Source organism: Ptiloglossa arizonensis, chromosome 2, assembly GCF_051014685.1.
Source record: "Ptiloglossa arizonensis isolate GNS036 chromosome 2, iyPtiAriz1_principal, whole genome shotgun sequence".
NCBI lineage: Eukaryota > Metazoa > Arthropoda > Insecta > Hymenoptera > Colletidae > Ptiloglossa > Ptiloglossa arizonensis.
In genome coordinates, this window is record NC_135049.1 from 26,846,601 (window position 1) to 26,864,254 (window position 17,654).

The 17,654-nt window shown below is 32.7% G+C and overlaps 2 protein-coding genes across 10 annotated transcripts in view; both read left to right on the forward strand.

Moving 5' to 3' along the window:
- Positions 1-727: 727 nt before the first annotated feature.
- Spin (lysolipid transporter protein spinster) lies at positions 728-15,955 on the forward strand. Of its 4 annotated transcripts, XM_076304361.1 has the most exons (13): positions 728-3,606; positions 9,456-9,520; positions 9,759-9,971; positions 10,049-10,356; positions 10,467-10,663; positions 10,755-10,906; positions 11,013-11,216; positions 11,312-11,446; positions 11,532-11,793; positions 11,883-11,981; positions 12,182-12,401; positions 14,017-14,102; positions 15,323-15,955. In XM_076304361.1, the coding sequence occupies exons 4-12, from the start codon at positions 10,149-10,151 to the stop codon at positions 14,058-14,060; spliced, it is 1,521 nt and encodes a 506-aa protein (XP_076160476.1). In that variant the 5' UTR covers positions 728-3,606; positions 9,456-9,520; positions 9,759-9,971; positions 10,049-10,148; the 3' UTR covers positions 14,061-14,102; positions 15,323-15,955. The 4 variants fall into 4 exon arrangements, with proteins under 4 accessions (XP_076160476.1, XP_076160474.1, XP_076160473.1 ...); XM_076304359.1 differs by lacking the exon at positions 14,017-14,102 and having other exon boundaries at positions 9,445-9,520; positions 15,323-15,951; XM_076304358.1 differs by lacking the exon at positions 14,017-14,102 and having other exon boundaries at positions 15,323-15,951.
- A 913-nt stretch (positions 15,956-16,868) lies between these two features.
- Dh44-r1 (Diuretic hormone 44 receptor 1) overlaps positions 16,869-17,654 on the forward strand; it is a 124,133-nt gene continuing 123,347 nt past the window's right edge. For all 6 annotated transcript variants that reach the window (XR_012991074.1, XM_076304365.1, XM_076304367.1 and 3 more), the window contains exon 1: positions 16,869-17,297. The gene's annotated coding sequence lies outside the window, so the exon portion shown is untranslated. The remainder of the gene's footprint in view (positions 17,298-17,654) is intronic.

A 17,654-nucleotide genomic window follows, 5' to 3' on the forward strand; every position in this document is an offset into this window, starting at 1 on the left:
ACGCCGTGACACAGTGTGCAACGTAGTACGAAGATAGTTGGTGGGAGGGGGGGAAGGTGTAGTGAAAAAAAAAAAGGAAGAAATAATCGAGAAATCCAGACCAATCGTTGATTTAATTGCCGTAACGGTATTACAGATGTTTTTTGTTTTTTTTTGTCTTTCTCTCTCTTCTTCGTTTCTTTTCCCTTTCGTTTTCAGTTTAACTGCGAACCAAAGACGTCGTCGTGTCTCCGATCGTGTTTCGACCCTCGAGTTTTCATTCGATACGGTCTCGCCAGTTCTTCGCGGACAACCCGGTTACCGATTCAGAATATACAATCCACCGTCGAATGGATGGAAGGGGGGAAGAGTGGTGAAGTTTGCACGGATTTTGTTTTTTTTTTTCGCTCACGTTGTCCTCACGTACTTAGTTTCCTCTTTTTTCTTTCTTTCTTTCTGTCTTTCTTCCTTTCTATTGTTCGCGTTGATCGAAACGCTCCACGTGCAACGGTGTCAAAAATTTCAACGAATCGAAGAGGTGTTTCGTGTACGCTTCGATGTATCAGGTACAGATGTCACTGTCCTCGATCGAACGCACGAGCCAGCCGAACCGGAAGTCCTGTAAACGAAAATCGACCATCGAAAATCACACGTTGCAAATAACGTTCGAAACGTTGCCTGAAATTCAAACGCGGAGAAGGGAGGGAGGAGTAGGAGGAGGAGGGAGTTATATGGGGGGGGGGGGGGGAGGAACGATTCGTCGAGAAACGATCGCGAAACACTTTCCTTGATCGATGTAAAAAGAAAAAGAAAAAAAAATATATATGAAATTGCAAGGTCGAACGCGTGCGCACGCGCCCGACCGTGTGTAGGATAGAAAGTAATTGCCGTCCAAATAGGTTCCTTCAGTAGGTCAAAATTGTCATCCGAAAGTGATTTCTAGAGCGTACAGTTAGAATCGGCATGCGCAACTTCCGAAAAAAAAAAAAAAAAAAAATACCGTTTTGGAACCGCCGAATAATGCTACCGACGAAAGGGTTAGACTGGTATAAAAAGAAAGAAAAACACGTACATCGTGGATATTGTTACGACGCGTTTTCTTTACACGTCGAGGATCCACCGGAAACGGAACGCTTTATTATCTATTTTATTGTGGAAGACATTAATGCCTCAATAGGGCACGAACAGAGTTGAATAGGGTTCAATGGAACTCACACCAGGTGTGAATTTCTCTTCAGAGATCTTTTCAAGGAGAACAAGACCAATCCGCGATACGCACATATTTATTGTTAAATTAGACGATTACGATAATCCTTCGGTGTACGGTTAATTGCCCTTTTTATTGTCAAAGACACGAAAAAGGATTCGATGATACATTTATGATTCCATGCGTGCCGCCAATCGGAAGACTTCTTCCAAAGTAATGTTGTTAAATGTTTTTTGTTTTTTTTTTTAAATGGAATTTTATTTTTCTATTGGATCAGAACCTAACCTTTCAACTGCTGCGCTCTGTTCATATTCGAGCGCGGTTAATAATATTGTATAATGTTTTTTACTTTATTTAATTTTTATATATATATGTATATATTTACGAATTTTTAATAGATAAATTGTAAATTAATTCAGCACAGAGGCTTTTCCTACCGCTGATTAATTCAGCAGTGAAAAAGGTTAATAGCATGTTTTGCAATAACAATGAAATGAAACCTATACCGACAGTAAATTTGTTCATTTATCGTAAAATATTATGTAATCGACTAATTTGTAGGCAGCGATCGTTTTCATGTATCACACTCGAGAAGGAAGAATCGATCCTTGATTTGGATAGCTCAATCGATCGAGCACTCTTCGTACTGTTAGAAACGAAAGATCCGGGTTCGAACCCCGATCCAGCCAGCGATGCATTCACTCGATCCTTCGCTCCTTCGAAATGTAATACATAACGTTACCGGGTCGATTCGTAAATTCATTGCGCATTTTATATCGATCGATGATCCACGAGGTGATAATTTTTTAATTTCCTTATTTTCAATTTATAAAACATTCTAGAACGTCCAGAAATTTTATCGAATTGATCCGATAACGTGTACGTAGTGCATTGCTAGAATCGTTTTTGAAAAGATCTCTAATCTATGTATAGTACAAGCATACAATTCCAACTGGAAAAGTATTAACGATCGTGTGACTCTGAAAGAGATTACTCATGGAAAAAACGATCTTTGTCTGGTATATTTTTTTACGAAGAAAGACGTAATTAGGTGCTCCGTTTTCAGTAGATCGCTCAATTTTATAGGAAATTGTAATTTTAATTGAAGTTTGAAAGTTTTATCGATGTTTTTAACGCGTTGCGAGGTTAGACGCTACCCCTTTATTTTTATACATTTGTTTTATCGCATCCAAGTTTATTCAAAGATACGCGAGTACCGCCTTTTTACTATGACCGAGCAAGTAGTATTATTCGGTACGTGTCAGACGAAATCTTTATTTTTCTTGTATCAGTAGGAACATCTTTCCAACGAATATCGTGAAAAAGATTTACTGTTACGCAATCGCGCGTACACACGCGAAGCCCGAATAACTGACGCTTGAATCCTTTTCTGTCGAAAGGAGTGTCGAAAGTAGAGAGAATTTTGGCCCGGAAATTCAAGTACAGGCACTACGTGGATTACCGCAGTACAAGGTTAACGATTGTGCCATTCGAAATGCCAAATATTCTCTGGTACCCTTCTCGTAAAGTAACATATTCGAAAATTGAAACGCGAAGGAGAAACTCGAATGAGTTAACGGACAAAACACGGAACACCGAACCACGCGAGAGAACGGAAAGAGAACGAGAACGAGAACTTAAAGATTCGTAACGGAAGCTTTACAGACTTAAAGATACCTCAGGTTTATTTCATAACGGAAAACAATGGTGGGCCATTCTGATCGAGGCACAAGAATTCCGACAAAAGCGGAAGGACGACCGCGCGTGATGCGATCACGAAGTCCGTGTGTCGGCCGACGCTTCGATCAAGATGGCCAACCGATAGGCACTGAAATTATATTTCATACGTATCTTCTCGCGAAGTAAACGTCAATATTACTTAGTCGAATTCGTTGCATCGAGTCGAGAACTCGCGTTATATTGTATAAATATATATCGCATTTAATAGGTCGCCTGAAAACGTTCAAACGCCAGTGACAAATCTAGGCCCAATAATTTCGCGCTAACTATCCTCCGACGACAGTAGGTAATTGAGTTGTTCTCGCGTCTACAGCGTTGCCAGGATATATAATAAAGCGCGACGTTCGATCGACGACCCCGTCGATCCGCGTCGTGTTTTCTTCGCGCGACAGTCTGTTATGCTCGCTCGGGGATCGCGTGTCGTGTCGTAATCTCGCCGACAGGAGAACTGGACGCGAGCGAGCAGCGCATGCGCTTATCGAAGAATCCACACGGTTGGCAACACTGTAATGGCCGCGATGACAAACCATAGTCCGTGCGTATTAACCGAACATTCGATCGATTCGACAAGCGAGACAATTAGGGGCGATCAAAATCCTATATATCGAACGACAGAGACAGCGATCGCCCCGGATTATCAATCTAGGGCTCTGTTCAGCACGATCGTCGAGATTTCGAAGGTAAAATAACATCGCGGAAAATAGTGGCCGGGATTATCATACCAAAACGATCTCATATCGATTTAATGAAATGCAATTTTTGATCGTGCGGTCGACCGGGGGCGCCGTTGCAAAGCCGGTCAAACGGCGACATCTCCGAGCGACGAAGTTTATTGCATGTACCTGTTAAACGTCGCTGACGATACGAACCGACGCGGCCGAAGGCAAGCGGTCAAATTGACGCCGAATCAATTGAAACGGAATCCTTGCCTGGCCGCATAAGACCGCTTGCTCTTGGTCGACTGCACAAAGCAAAGACATATTATTAATAGTATATTATATTATATATTATTATATTATATAATTACCATTATTAATTTTTATTAATTATTATTATTATTACCATCGTCATCGTCATTATCATCATTTTTAAAGCTATTACCTAGCGTCACTAACAGTAACGTTAAGTGATTGTTAAACGCGAAGATCCTTATTGTCAAATGCGTTAGGGGACTTGTTAGTATTACGCAATACTCCGCATCAATATGCGTACCGATGGATCGCGTTATCGAGCTATATCGATGACACATCGAGCTGACCACGAGATCCGGAAGAGGGCTGACACGACCGTGCAACCAGCGACTCTTGTCAAATCTTTCTATCCGTATATCGCTGCAGACGCTTCTATTTATCGACAAATTAACGCATCGTAGGATGTAAATCGCTGCGGTTATGTCACATTATTCGACACTCAATTATTCTAACGTATACATACATATATGACTGAAAGAAGAGTTATAACGCAGAAAAACTTTAATTACATTCGAGTGTAAATTTTATCGTCGAATTCCTTATGGTAATAAACCTGTCTAACAAAAGCGTATCGAACTTATTATATTGATCATTTTGTCCGTACATGTTACTTGTTTACGCCGTTTCAGTTTTTATTTTGTTCGTTCGTTGACGCGTAAATCTTTTCTCCGGAGATACGTCCGTGATGAATTCAGAATACAAAAACAAAGCTATCGTGTTTTCTTCAAATAAATCGAAAATAAATTTATGTAACGAATGCGTAAATAGAAATGCCGAGCGTGCAATTCGACGAATACCGTATTTCTATTTCATGCGATCTTTCTGTCACGAATTATAATTAGGTTATGTAGTTCTTCGTTAACATTTTTTAAAAGTATTTCAGAAAATTTTGATAGTACTTTTTTGTTCGTTAAGTCCCTTTTAGGAAATAAAGTAACGAGTTTAGTAATAAACGAGAAGGGTATCGTATTAGAGATAATTGTATAGTGAACGAATCAATGTGCTATTAGGTTTATCAATGGACGTACTTTGCAATACGTATGCATTGCCAAAATTTTATGTTTAAAATAACTTTTTTTCTATTAATTATTTCGTTATCGGATAGATTTATTTCTATATCGACAAGGCAATAAAAGGGAAAGTGTATTGAATGCGTAGTTGTATATTATTACATTTAATATTTTATTGTGATAGTAATGTAGACGATTTAGTGATTAGAATAATATTGACGTATTTTTATTTCGACTGACAAAAGTCTTTCAACTGTGTACTGCATAATATTTATTTCATTGCTCAAAAAATATATATATATATATATATATATATATATATAAAATTCATGGAAAATATTATATATATACAATATTAAAAAAAAAAAAAGAAAATTCATAAGACACGTTTATTATCGTAGGTGCATTAATACTCGTGCCATAATGAGACATAATCACAGCTACTAATATTCAACCGTCTGAATAAAACTTTTTAATCTACTTCATTGAAACGTTTTCTAAATTTAATGGCATCGACCCTGACCGATCGAATTTCTAAACCATTCTATCCGACGACTATTCTATGACTACTCTATATTCTACACACAAAATCGATATTTACGATATTAGATTACTATTAATAAACGCAGTAGAAACACGTTAATAAACCTTGAAAAAATTCTCCTCGAATAATTCAATTTATTTTCTTCGTCTTATCGTTTTCTCCATTTATCATATTTGTCAAAAGTATTCGTTGCTCAAAATTAAAGGTATATAGATTGGGACAAAATTTTGAATAGTTAATTATATGTAAATATTACAATTTTATATTAGTTGTATTAAATATACAAGAAATCGTAGCTGTAACGAAAAGGAAAATGTATCATACAGAGTCGAATAACAAAAGACGGTTTCGATGAATTTTCTACGGGCACAAACTATGGAATTGAATGGGCCACTATCAGAGTACAGTGCCCCTAATCGATCAACGACAGTCCATTAGAGTTTCATTGGTTTGTGCTTGCTGAAAACAGTCTTCATAATTACGCAACTACGAGCATATTTAATATACCATCGAACGCGTCAAACCGCACTGTTGATAAACACAATCGTAGAAATATAGCAGTAAACAAAAATCTTGATCAACATTTTTCTTCTCAACGTGGAACTTCGAATTTATAGTTTATCGCTATAACAATTACTGTAGCAGTATCGTTGCTATATTAAAGGACAACAATTAAGAAATGTTGCAACGAGATTTCGGATACTATTAACCGTACTACGTAAGGATCTGCAGTGTGATATGGATCGGTATAATGCTTGTAAGAAAATAAAATGACCGTCTGGTTTAAAATTTTCTCCCAGCGTGTACCGCGTAATCGGCGGTAACGAGAACACGATTATGTCGCTGGTAGCACTGATGGCACGTACAGGGTGATCCACCAGAAAGGAAACATCTAATTGTTTACATTGCTATTAATAACACGAGAAACTAATCGAGACAAAAATCGTTTTTTGTTAGAATAGTTATCCTCGTTGATATATTTTCCGAACACCGTAAGCACGTTAATTATTATAATTTCATACGATCGTAACATTAGAAACTATTCAACTTCTACCCTAGACATTTATTCCCCTCCTTGAAGAATAAAAAAAAAAAAATAGAAAAAATAAAACAATTAGATGTTTCGTTTTTGATACGCCACCCTGTATATGCACATATCCTTTCAGAATGCACGATAGCGGTATTTTGAAACGTTTCATTTGAGAACCTTTTGTCCGCGTTCTCCGTGTGCCGAAGACCAGAAGCTTTGTTCGTTGTAAGTAACTTTCGAGTGTACGATGCCAACGCATTACTAATTAGATAATAGAACGGACGGTGAGGTTTATTTGTTTTATTAAGTAACAAATATTAAAGTACGTAACATCGAGGCGCGCCACGCATACGAAGACTCCTTTACGCAAAGACTGTTTTACACTCGCACTGTGCCGTGAAGCTGTTTTTGTCAGCGTTGCACAGGCGGAGTTTTAGATTATAAAGCATATCAGGATCGGTGACGGACGAGAAATTGTGTCGCGCGACGTTATACTTGTCGCCTCATGGTCGAGACACGTTTTTCACGGTGAAAATGTTACGGTTTTGGTTCCGCCTGGTACCGAAAACCATTCATCCGATACTGAATGCTCATAACCAATTCGATCCGACACATTCACGAAATCATTTCGTACGGATCATGGGACAACGTAGGGAACGTTGCCGAAAGGATCTCTGCGCTTCATGTATTGCGCCTGTTGAGAGCCTCTAGCGGGCATAACGTTTCCGAGACACTCATATTCTGTCAAAAATTCAACTCGACTGTACATACATACGTAATTATATGCTCGTTGAAGAGCGTTTTTTTGAACACTGCTACGATACCATCGTACAAATATTTAACGCGGAGCCGTTTGTAAGAAATTTTCTCGACACGGTCGTCCAATTGAATGGTAATTCGTGAATTACCGGCACAGCGAAATATCAACTAGTGATAATATCGTCGCGATAACGAATTGCCATTGCTATTATAATCGACCTATCGAACCCCGTCGAGGGTTGTGACCATGTTTGCAATACACTAATAGCAATAGGTGTCCCGCGTTCGTATACGCATCTCGTTTTCGATGCATGTAAACGAACTGTAGCACAAAGAATAAGGGGGAAACGGTAGAGAGCGTTGTCGCCAAAATCGTATTGTACGAAACGGTCCTTTCATACTTGCTGGAACACCTATGGCGTATTGTTTGACGATCGTTTTGTCGTTTTGGGCCAATGTACAGATTAGATCGTCTCACCGTCGATAATATATCTCATTGACGAATCGTAAGAAACGACAGAATAATGCGTACGTCCGTTTTAAACATGCAATAATATTTTGCTGTAACGGGCCTAACCCCAAATCACAGAATCAACCGATCGGGAGAATGGTAGGCGGAAGACTTTTTTCCCCGAAGCAATCAGGATTATAAAAAGCGAGTTGCATTTCATATAATCCGTGACTTCATCGTTAACGGCGTCATTATCTCTATTCAGTAACCGTTCGTTCGTGGAGCTGTGTACAATGAAAACGGCAGTCGTTCTTGTTTCACTCCAACGACATGTGTATTTCAATATATAATATTTCGATTTGTAATATTTTTCTTTATTAGTTTACATAACATGATTCTTTATTTTCAAGAACATTTCGAAATGAAATTTTCGTGATAGGATATAATCGAATCTATCACACTAAAAAAAAAACACACATTGTCATAGAAGTTCGGTTTAATTGATTTCAAAGTTAACCACCGTGTTCGATATTGCAATTACTTCTTACCAAAATTAACTCTTATTAACCGACTGCAGTGATTTACATATTTCAAGTCAATTTAAGGCACGACCCACGATAGAAATATTTAAGAATGTTCAATTAATCCAACACCGAAAGAAGTTTCACTTGACACCCGACCAATCGGATGCAAGGAATCTACCATCGAACTCTAATGCGTGAATAGAATTGGAACAATTGATCCTAGGAAATATTGACAGATTTTATTGCACGAAACGATCATAAGAACTATCGTAGGTGCATTATAAATACGTTTCATCGAGAGTAAAACCTATATTTAAATCTGTATTTGTATTACGTCGAACATAATGAAGTAACGACAATGAAAACATATTTGCAGTATAGCGATAAATACAGAGAAGTAAGGAACAAGTAAGGCGTTATGGTTCAAGAAATGAATCTACTGTACTATAAGGAAAACATAAATATTTAATTACAAATAAGAAATCTCAAGCTATCCATACGCTAGCCGAATATTGTATCAGCCTTTTGAGATCATTATTGTTATTATAAATATATAAATCGATATAAATTGTAGGAAGTAGTTAACGATCGACGACGACGACGATGACGATGATGAAAAATGAGATAATAATATATTGTAGTCATACGATTAACATTATTAAACATTATATTTTATTAATTATTATATATTATATATATAATAATGGATAATTATTATATATATGCATATATATCCATTCGAAATATATACATAGACATACCTATGTAAGTATTGTGTTACATAGAATATATGTTATTACGAATTCTTCCGTATTATTGTTTCTCACCACTTATACCTTTTATACATTGAAGTAATCCCTAGAAATTAATAGACATTACATTATCTCAATATAATTAAGAATAATAATAAGATACATAATTGAAATGGCTTGCTTTAATTCTATTTTGTTTATTCTGTGATAACTGAATTCATAAGATTTCGATAATTTCATCTGTATTATAATTATAATAATACAATATACTTGTTATATAATAACTGTATTTTAAGTATAAAAAAAAAGTTTGGGAACGTATCTTTTAAAATAAAAGCTACATTCTTGCTTTGAAGAAAAATATCCTTTATTTTTTTGTAATTAAAACAATATAACAGCACACTCTTAATATTTCATACACATACATGAGTGTGATATATGTATTTATATATTTATAATATATTTAAGTATACATAGTTCTGTTTCAGAATACAGTGCCACTATATAAGCAAATTTTGCCTATAACCTAATGTAAGAGAAAAGAAAATTACTGGTTAGTAAACATAATACTTTAAACAATTTTTTTTAAATCCGTCATAAAGGCCAATGATACTAGACGTGACCTAAATATTCACCTAAATAATCAATCAATATCACTTGCAATACCTACGCGAGTATTTCAAAGCATTTCTATTCCTATTTGAATGATGAAGTATTTCTTAAATAGATAAAATGATCACGTTATGTAAAACCATGAGAAAGAAAAAATATATATTTCAAAACTTTCACAGATTAAGTAAATTAAAACATAAACAAGCTCACAAGTAACCACTGACGAGGATTGAAATGTAAAAGTAGACAGCGTCTAAGTATTGTATACGTTCATATACTAACACACGAATCGCGTGATGCTTGTGACGTTCCACACATTTATCAGCTACAGAACTTGATTTAAATGCATACTTTTGTGCAACTGTTGTGGGTTCACAGTTTCAAACATAGAGGTGCGTCAGTGATTCATCAGTGGATTAGTCAAATGTATCAATTTACATTGTACATTCTAAACTTGTATTATTTTAAGGTTATGTCGTGATATAAGAAGGTTAAGATACTTTTCGAAAAAGAACAAATTTATGCTAATGTAAATAGCGTATTTGGCACCAATACAAATTTCCACAATCATGGCCGATGATGCAGTTACTTCGAATGTATCAACGTACGACTATCATATGGTCAATGCGGAAAATTCTCAAAACACATCTCGAGAAAGACAAATAAAAGGAACAATGTTTTCGGATCTTAAATTAATTAGTAAAAGTGACTGGATAACAGTTTGCGTTTTATGTTTTGTTAATCTTATAAATTATATGGATCGTTTTACAGTTGCTGGTATGTACTATTTTACTGCAGTATTGTATAGCTAACATCTATTGCATTTTAGAATGATTTATCAAAGAGAATTAACGAAAATTCGTGAAAGTTATTTATATCTGTTATAGGAATGTTGACAGACATCAAAAATGACTTTAAAATTGGCAACGATAAATCTGGATTACTCCAAACTGCATTTATTTTAAGTTACATGATATTTGCACCATTATTTGGATATTTAGGAGATCGTTATAATAGAAAAGTTATAATGGGAGGTGGTGTATTTCTTTGGTGTTTAACAACATTTATTGGTTCCTATATGACGGTAATACTTGATTATGTATTTTAGAAAAGACAAACTATAGAATATCTTTATATTGTTTATAAAGTAATGTACTTATATAACATTGTTTCAGACATTTGAATGGTTTCTCTCATTTAGGGCTCTTGTTGGAATAGGTGAAGCTAGTTATTCCACAATTGCCCCAACAATAATAAGCGATTTATTTATTAAAGATGTGCGATCTAAAATGCTTGCATTATTTTATTTCTCAATACCAGTTGGAAGGTAAATTCAAACATTAATATGTAATGTTGTTCCTGTTCTCTGTTTCAATTATAACAGGACAAATAAAATTGATCAAATATGTATCAATAGGTATAATAATTTTTAGCGGTTTAGGATACATAATAGGAGGTGAAACAGCAAAAGCTACTGGTGCATGGCAGTGGGGTCTACGCATCACTCCTGTGTTAGGTTTAATAGCAATTATTTTATTAATCACACTGGTAAAAGAACCTATAAGAGGTGAGAGAGAAGGAGGAGTTCATTTGACGAGTACTACATGGTCAAATGATATCAAAACATTATTAAAAAAGTAAATATTAAAGTAAATATTGAATAAGTAAATAATTATAAAATATGTTCTGTTTATAATTTATTTTTATAAAATTACGTCTGCCTACTATCTAGTCCAAGTTTTATGCTCTCTACTGCTGGATTTACGTGTGTAGCTTTTGTTACTGGAGCATTGGCTTGGTGGGCTCCAACATTTTTGCAATTAGGATTTGCACTACATCCAAATGGACATAGTGTTGACCCAGATGAGTATGTCTTCTTTACTAAATAAAAACTAAAACATAATAATGACAATTACAAATTTTTGCATTTATAAGTTCTTTAAATATTTCAGTGTTGCATACAAATTTGGATTAATAGGGATGGCATCTGGTTTAATAGGAGTACCATTGGGTTCATTATTAGCCCAGAAATTAAGAGTAGAATGGCAGCAGGCTGATCCTCTGATTTGTGCTGTAGGACTTTTGATTAGTACACCATTATTATTCTTTGCAATTTTAACTGCTAATACAAATTCTGTTGTATGTTATACATTAATATTCTTTGGACAATTATCATTAAACTTAAATTGGTCCATTGTAGCAGATATATTGTTGGTATGTGACATGAATATTTCCTAATTTTTTACATTAAAAAATTCAATGGAAAGTCATTTTTGAAATTTTTTTGTGTCCGAATATTATAGTACGTTGTGATACCAACAAGAAGATCCACAGCAGAAGCTTTTCAGATACTTACTGCACATGCTTTTGGAGATGCAGGAAGTCCTTATCTTATTGGTTTGGTAAATATTCATGAATACTTAATTAATAATTACAATATATCAAAGTTTTATTCTAGTATTTATACAGTCTTTAAATTATATTTTTCAAGTAGTTTTATTATCATGTAATTTTAATATTTTTATATTTTATATTTTATTTGAATTTTATTCTGTTATTAATTTTTGTATTATTAGTACAGAAATTTACTAATTGATTTCAGTTATCAGAAGGACTGAAAAAGGTTCTTCTTCCAACCCTGAGTATAAATAGTCCGATAATATCAGCATCACCTGAACTAACCGATACACTCGTCGAATTTCGCAGTTTACAGTATGCAATGTTTCTGACAATGTTTGTAGAAATCATTGGAAGTCTTTGTTTCTTTCTAACAGCATTGTACATACAAAAGGACAAGGCGTTAGTTGATCTAACAATCGCAGGTAAGTGATGCTACGTTTAATATTTGAAGACCGAAAAGACTTTGTCTTGGCATCTTATTTGCATGTCGTATGGAAGTCGTTACTAATACAGCTTGATGTTTGAAGTACATATGTATATACTATTTGGTACAAGTTTTATAATTTTATTTTTAAAAATTTTTTTAATTGTCTTGTATCAACAGCACCTTCTGCAAGTATAGCACAGATATTGTAAGAACCATAACGCACTATCGCTTATATTATATATAATAATACCTGCAAGATTATTAATTATTGATGAAGTAAAATTAAATTGTTGGTAATATTAAATTCAAATGATCAGAGTAAAATTATAGATCTATACAGGATGTTTATAATATAGTACTTAGTATTTTTCTTATAAACAATTGATATAAGAAAAAATTTAATGGGAAAGGCTAGGCTTTTTAATTGAAACAAAATTAAGGTCATCTTCAGGACTTGAAATTTAGTACAGTATATTATCCTTACTTAAGTCTTCACATTCTTTATTAAAATAATGAAACTTATTCACTGTTCCAACTATTTCCTATACTATTTTTATTGTAAAAAATATTTTGAGCACTACTAACGTGAGTAACCTGTATATTTTATAGAGGAAAACGTTGCACAGAGTTATAATTTTGTTTTTATTAAGAGCTGTCACCAATAACATTGTTAATACTTATGATTGTGAACCAATATGGAATGTAAAATAATAAATTTCACAATTTAATTACAATTTAATTATTTTTGTACAGTGCATGAATTGTTCTCAAGTTTGGAGTTAAATGGACAAATTATGGGGTTTAAAGTAAGGAGGTATCAAAACTTCATTTTTTTTAACATGTTAAGCGCCAGAATCTTTTTGATACATGCAATGCAATTATAAAACTTGTTGCATACTTTACAAAATAAAAATACATACAAAATGTTACATGTATATTAATAAACGTATGTCTAGCAATAAGTAATAAAGTAATTAAAACATAAAGAGATATATGATGTTTTATAATATTCAATATACGATGATAATAACAAAGTTGTCCCTTTGCTTGTTAGTGGTTTTTGTAATTTTTGTAATTTTCGGCGCTTAACTTGTTAAACTTCAAAATCTGTTAGTTTAAATGATTTTCTGATAGTTTTATTCTTGCATATGAAATATTTTTTTATTAAAAATACGAAACATTTTTGATCTAAAAATATTTCTAGGGAAGTGACAGCTTTGTTATATTATCATTAAAAAGAGCACATTTTCCTCTAATATATTTTTCGATGCAATTATCATAAGTATGGTGCTTAATGTGTTAAAACATCTTATTATGATCTACATAGAATCAATAGTTAGAACAAATAAATATAAAGTGATTATACCCTACATTTTCCAAAACAACCATAAACATAGTCAAATTTTATTTTAAAACAATGAATACATATGTGATTTTTATTTTATTTAAATGCTTCAAGTGGGGCTCACTACTTAAAGTTTAAGAATTGTAAATACTATTTAAAAATGTATAAACCTTGTTTACAGTATATCATACAAGCATTTTACATGGTCTAATGTGAAATGTATTTGGAGTTGATTTTGTATAATATGCAAACATCTTTCTTGCAGACAAATATCTAGATAATGGGCAAACTGAATCAACGCATTTATAAATTGCAGCACTGGGCCTTCCCTGATAGTGTGCTGTATACCCGGTACATAATTTATTTTCATGATTTCATATTTCTTTTTATCTAATATGATAGTCAGTTTAATATTTCTTCTTTCAAAATTATTTTAATATCTAAAATAATAATTTGGGATTCTGACAATTCATGTTGTCTATTCAGTCATATTTAGACATTACGAAGCAAAAAAAAATAGCAGTATAAATTGAATATTATTTTTTATACAGTTAATAGTGATTTGATACTTTACAAACCTTTTTTTATTTCTATTCTTCCACATACTATACTTATAATACATATTAGAAATTAGTTAGAGATTGAATTTTTTTATTTTTATTATTTACATTGATTCAAATATGTAGTTATTAATCAAATTTAAAAGCATTAATAATTATGAAATAATTAAATTGATTATCAAGTAAATTCTTTTTTAATTTACATTAATTTATATACATTACAATTCTTATACATTTTTTATTTGTGTTGCTTAATTTTACTCCAATGAGAAAGAAATTTTACTCCAAAGGCTAATATTTCCTTGTGTTTATGCTCTATTAATTGAGTGCATATAATATCGTGCAAGTGTGTGTGAGATTAATTTTATATCTTTTGCCATATGTCTGTACTTTGTGACAGATATAAGCTGATGAAGCTTGCCTACTAGAAAAAACTTTAACATTTCACATAAATATAATATAGAAGTGTCTTGTTATTTTTGCATGGTAATTAGTTGCATGTAAGGTGCTATAGGCAATAGTATCTATTTAATACTAACACTGATTATCACATTTTTTTAGATTGTCATGTTTCACTTTTTGTAATACTTTTATATAAGAATTTTGTAGTAAGCCAAGATTGATTTAGTTTGTACCTATTCATTTCCTATTGATTAGAAGAATTATATAAATTGTAATTTTTCAGGTTGGAACAGTTTAATAGCTTTTCATATTTGTTTTCTAGATACTTAGTAATTGTACTTAATGTTTGTTAAAAGTCACTTTTAGAATGATAATATTGTGACTGTTGTTTCATTATGTTTTATGTAATTATGATGCATATAAAAATTCAACATTAATATATCTTTTACAGAATTAAATTTTATAAAAATAAAAAAAGTAGTATTGTCTTTGAATATATTTGAATTACATTATAAGATTGATACTATCGAAATAAATTATTGCTCATTTTCTTCTGCATGGAACAACGGCAGTCTACTATTACATACTAACAAATACATTTTGTTTTAGGTGGAAATATTTCAGACTCAGTGTGTATATGTAATGACGAAACTGAAAATGAGTCACAAGATGATGCCCATAAAACATGATCAGAAGTAAACATTTTGCAATGATTGACTTCTACAAAAAAGAAGTAATATCCAAATCAAAAAAATAGATTTGGTTCCCAATCACTGTTAATAATGCAAACATAAATTGTTTTGGGTACAAAATGTGTATAATGGAAAAAAGTTTTGCAATCATTCTCAAAGAAGTAGTTTTGTTAATAATGTACAGAAGTATTAAGCTTAATGAGGAATACAATTGACTAGGCTAAAGTTATTTAATAAGAGCCTATATGATAGTACTTTTGGATATTTTATTTTTGTAGTAAACTTCTGACAAAAATACATTATGCTTTGTAAAATAATCAGTTCTGAAAAACGTCCTGCAGTCATGTTGCATTTTTAGTATTAAGTAGTTGGGTACTTACAAAATTTATAATTCTATTTTAGCTGCTGACTTTAATTTTGATGTATTATATATAATTTATAGGTCTTCTGTATAAACAAAAATTATACAACTTTTCTTTTTTTATCTAAAAACATAATTAGTTTTTCTTTAAAAGTAAATATAGAAAGAAGCATACCTTCAGCTAATTCAGTTTATTTAATTACAATAATAATGTTACACATAATTTCTATACATAACAAAAATTAGTTAATTCCAATAACTAAATTTTGTTCACAATTTGTTTTAAACAATTATGTATTTATTTATATATTTGGTTAATATAATTGCTTAACATTTATTTCCCGTTGTTATTATTAGATATTTATCTTAATTTAATTTCTAAATCTTCAGATTATTGGTAAAAGAATAATTTAATACGTGTAATGTTTAAAATATACTAGCACAATATTTTAAAAGTAAGTTATGTAATTTATACATACATTGCTAGATTATAAATTGCAGTCAAATTATGCAATAATTTAAAACACTAAAGTGACTGGTAGTATTACTATTTTTAATTAATTATTAATATTTAATTCAAATTTTAGCAAAGTAGTATAGTTACTTGTTTTAAAAAAGTTACGTCACGTCTAAAGAATTATACTGATTCTCTCTCGAAGACAGAAACACATTATTCTACTACATTTGTTACGCCAAGATTGCGTTGACAATGTTAATATTTGACAAAGATAAGTCGCTCCCGAGGAGCGACTTTAGACAATGCAAAACATACGTAAATAGTACACGGTAGATCGTTACAGTTGGAATATCGCATCTGCGTATCTAAACTTTCTCAAAAATCTTTAAGCTGCCCGATAATTTGTTAGCGAAGACAATAAATTATAATAAAAAGCAAAGGTTACGCCGCGAACGTGCAGTGTTTAAAACTCAATATAGTTCGATACCTCGAAAGTGATTCGACAACATGAACAGTATTAGGGCGCCACTATCGACAATGTTTCAGAAAATTTAAAAGCATAACGCACAGTTATTCCTACGTTGTGCGTGTCGCTTTACACGAACGTTTCGAAGTGTTTAACGACGAAGGAAATGTGTCTGGACATTCGTGCGTCAAATTTTCACATTTAAAGTTATAAACAAAGCCTAGAAGTCGGCGAAGTTTTTAAAAACCCGGTGTAGAACGATATTGCTTGTGGATAATTCGTATTAGTACACGCGAGAGAGACGCGGGAGAAGCTGATTGACAGTTTACGTTTTATAACCGACGCGAGCAGTCGATCGCTCAAGATTGGCAATTTCGAAATTTCGCCGGCGGTTAATAGTTTCGATGAAATTTGATTACCAACATCGAAAGGATCGAAACAGTTTCGATGTTGTATTGATTTTACCGGAAGTATCGTGAAATTGTTTAATACTGTTAAAGTAAACGTCGCGATGATAGACATTTTTCTAAAGTATATCGTTGAAGAACGTTCCATGCCTTGCCGCGGTTGAAAATCGAATAGGAATTCTACGCGACTTTGATTCTCAGGTAAGATACTATTTACCCTTCGTTAACATGTTTAAGTGGTGATCATATAAATTTTTGGCAGTTAGTACGAGCCATCTAATTTGTCGATCTCTAAACTAGGTAGATTTCTTGATATCATATTTCGTTGTTTTTTATCACTTGGAGGTGTAAGCAAATCTGTTTTATCGACCGTCAATCTTTAACGAGAGGTTACTTAGAACGCAATCTATCCCAAATTCATAAATTATGTCTGTTCTATTTAATAGAAAAAAAATATAAGGACTGTGTAATTTTATGCAATTGGACGTACAACTTTGTTCATATTAATGACGAATGAATCGATAACGGGTCAGTAGATGGAAAGATAATGTATTGCAA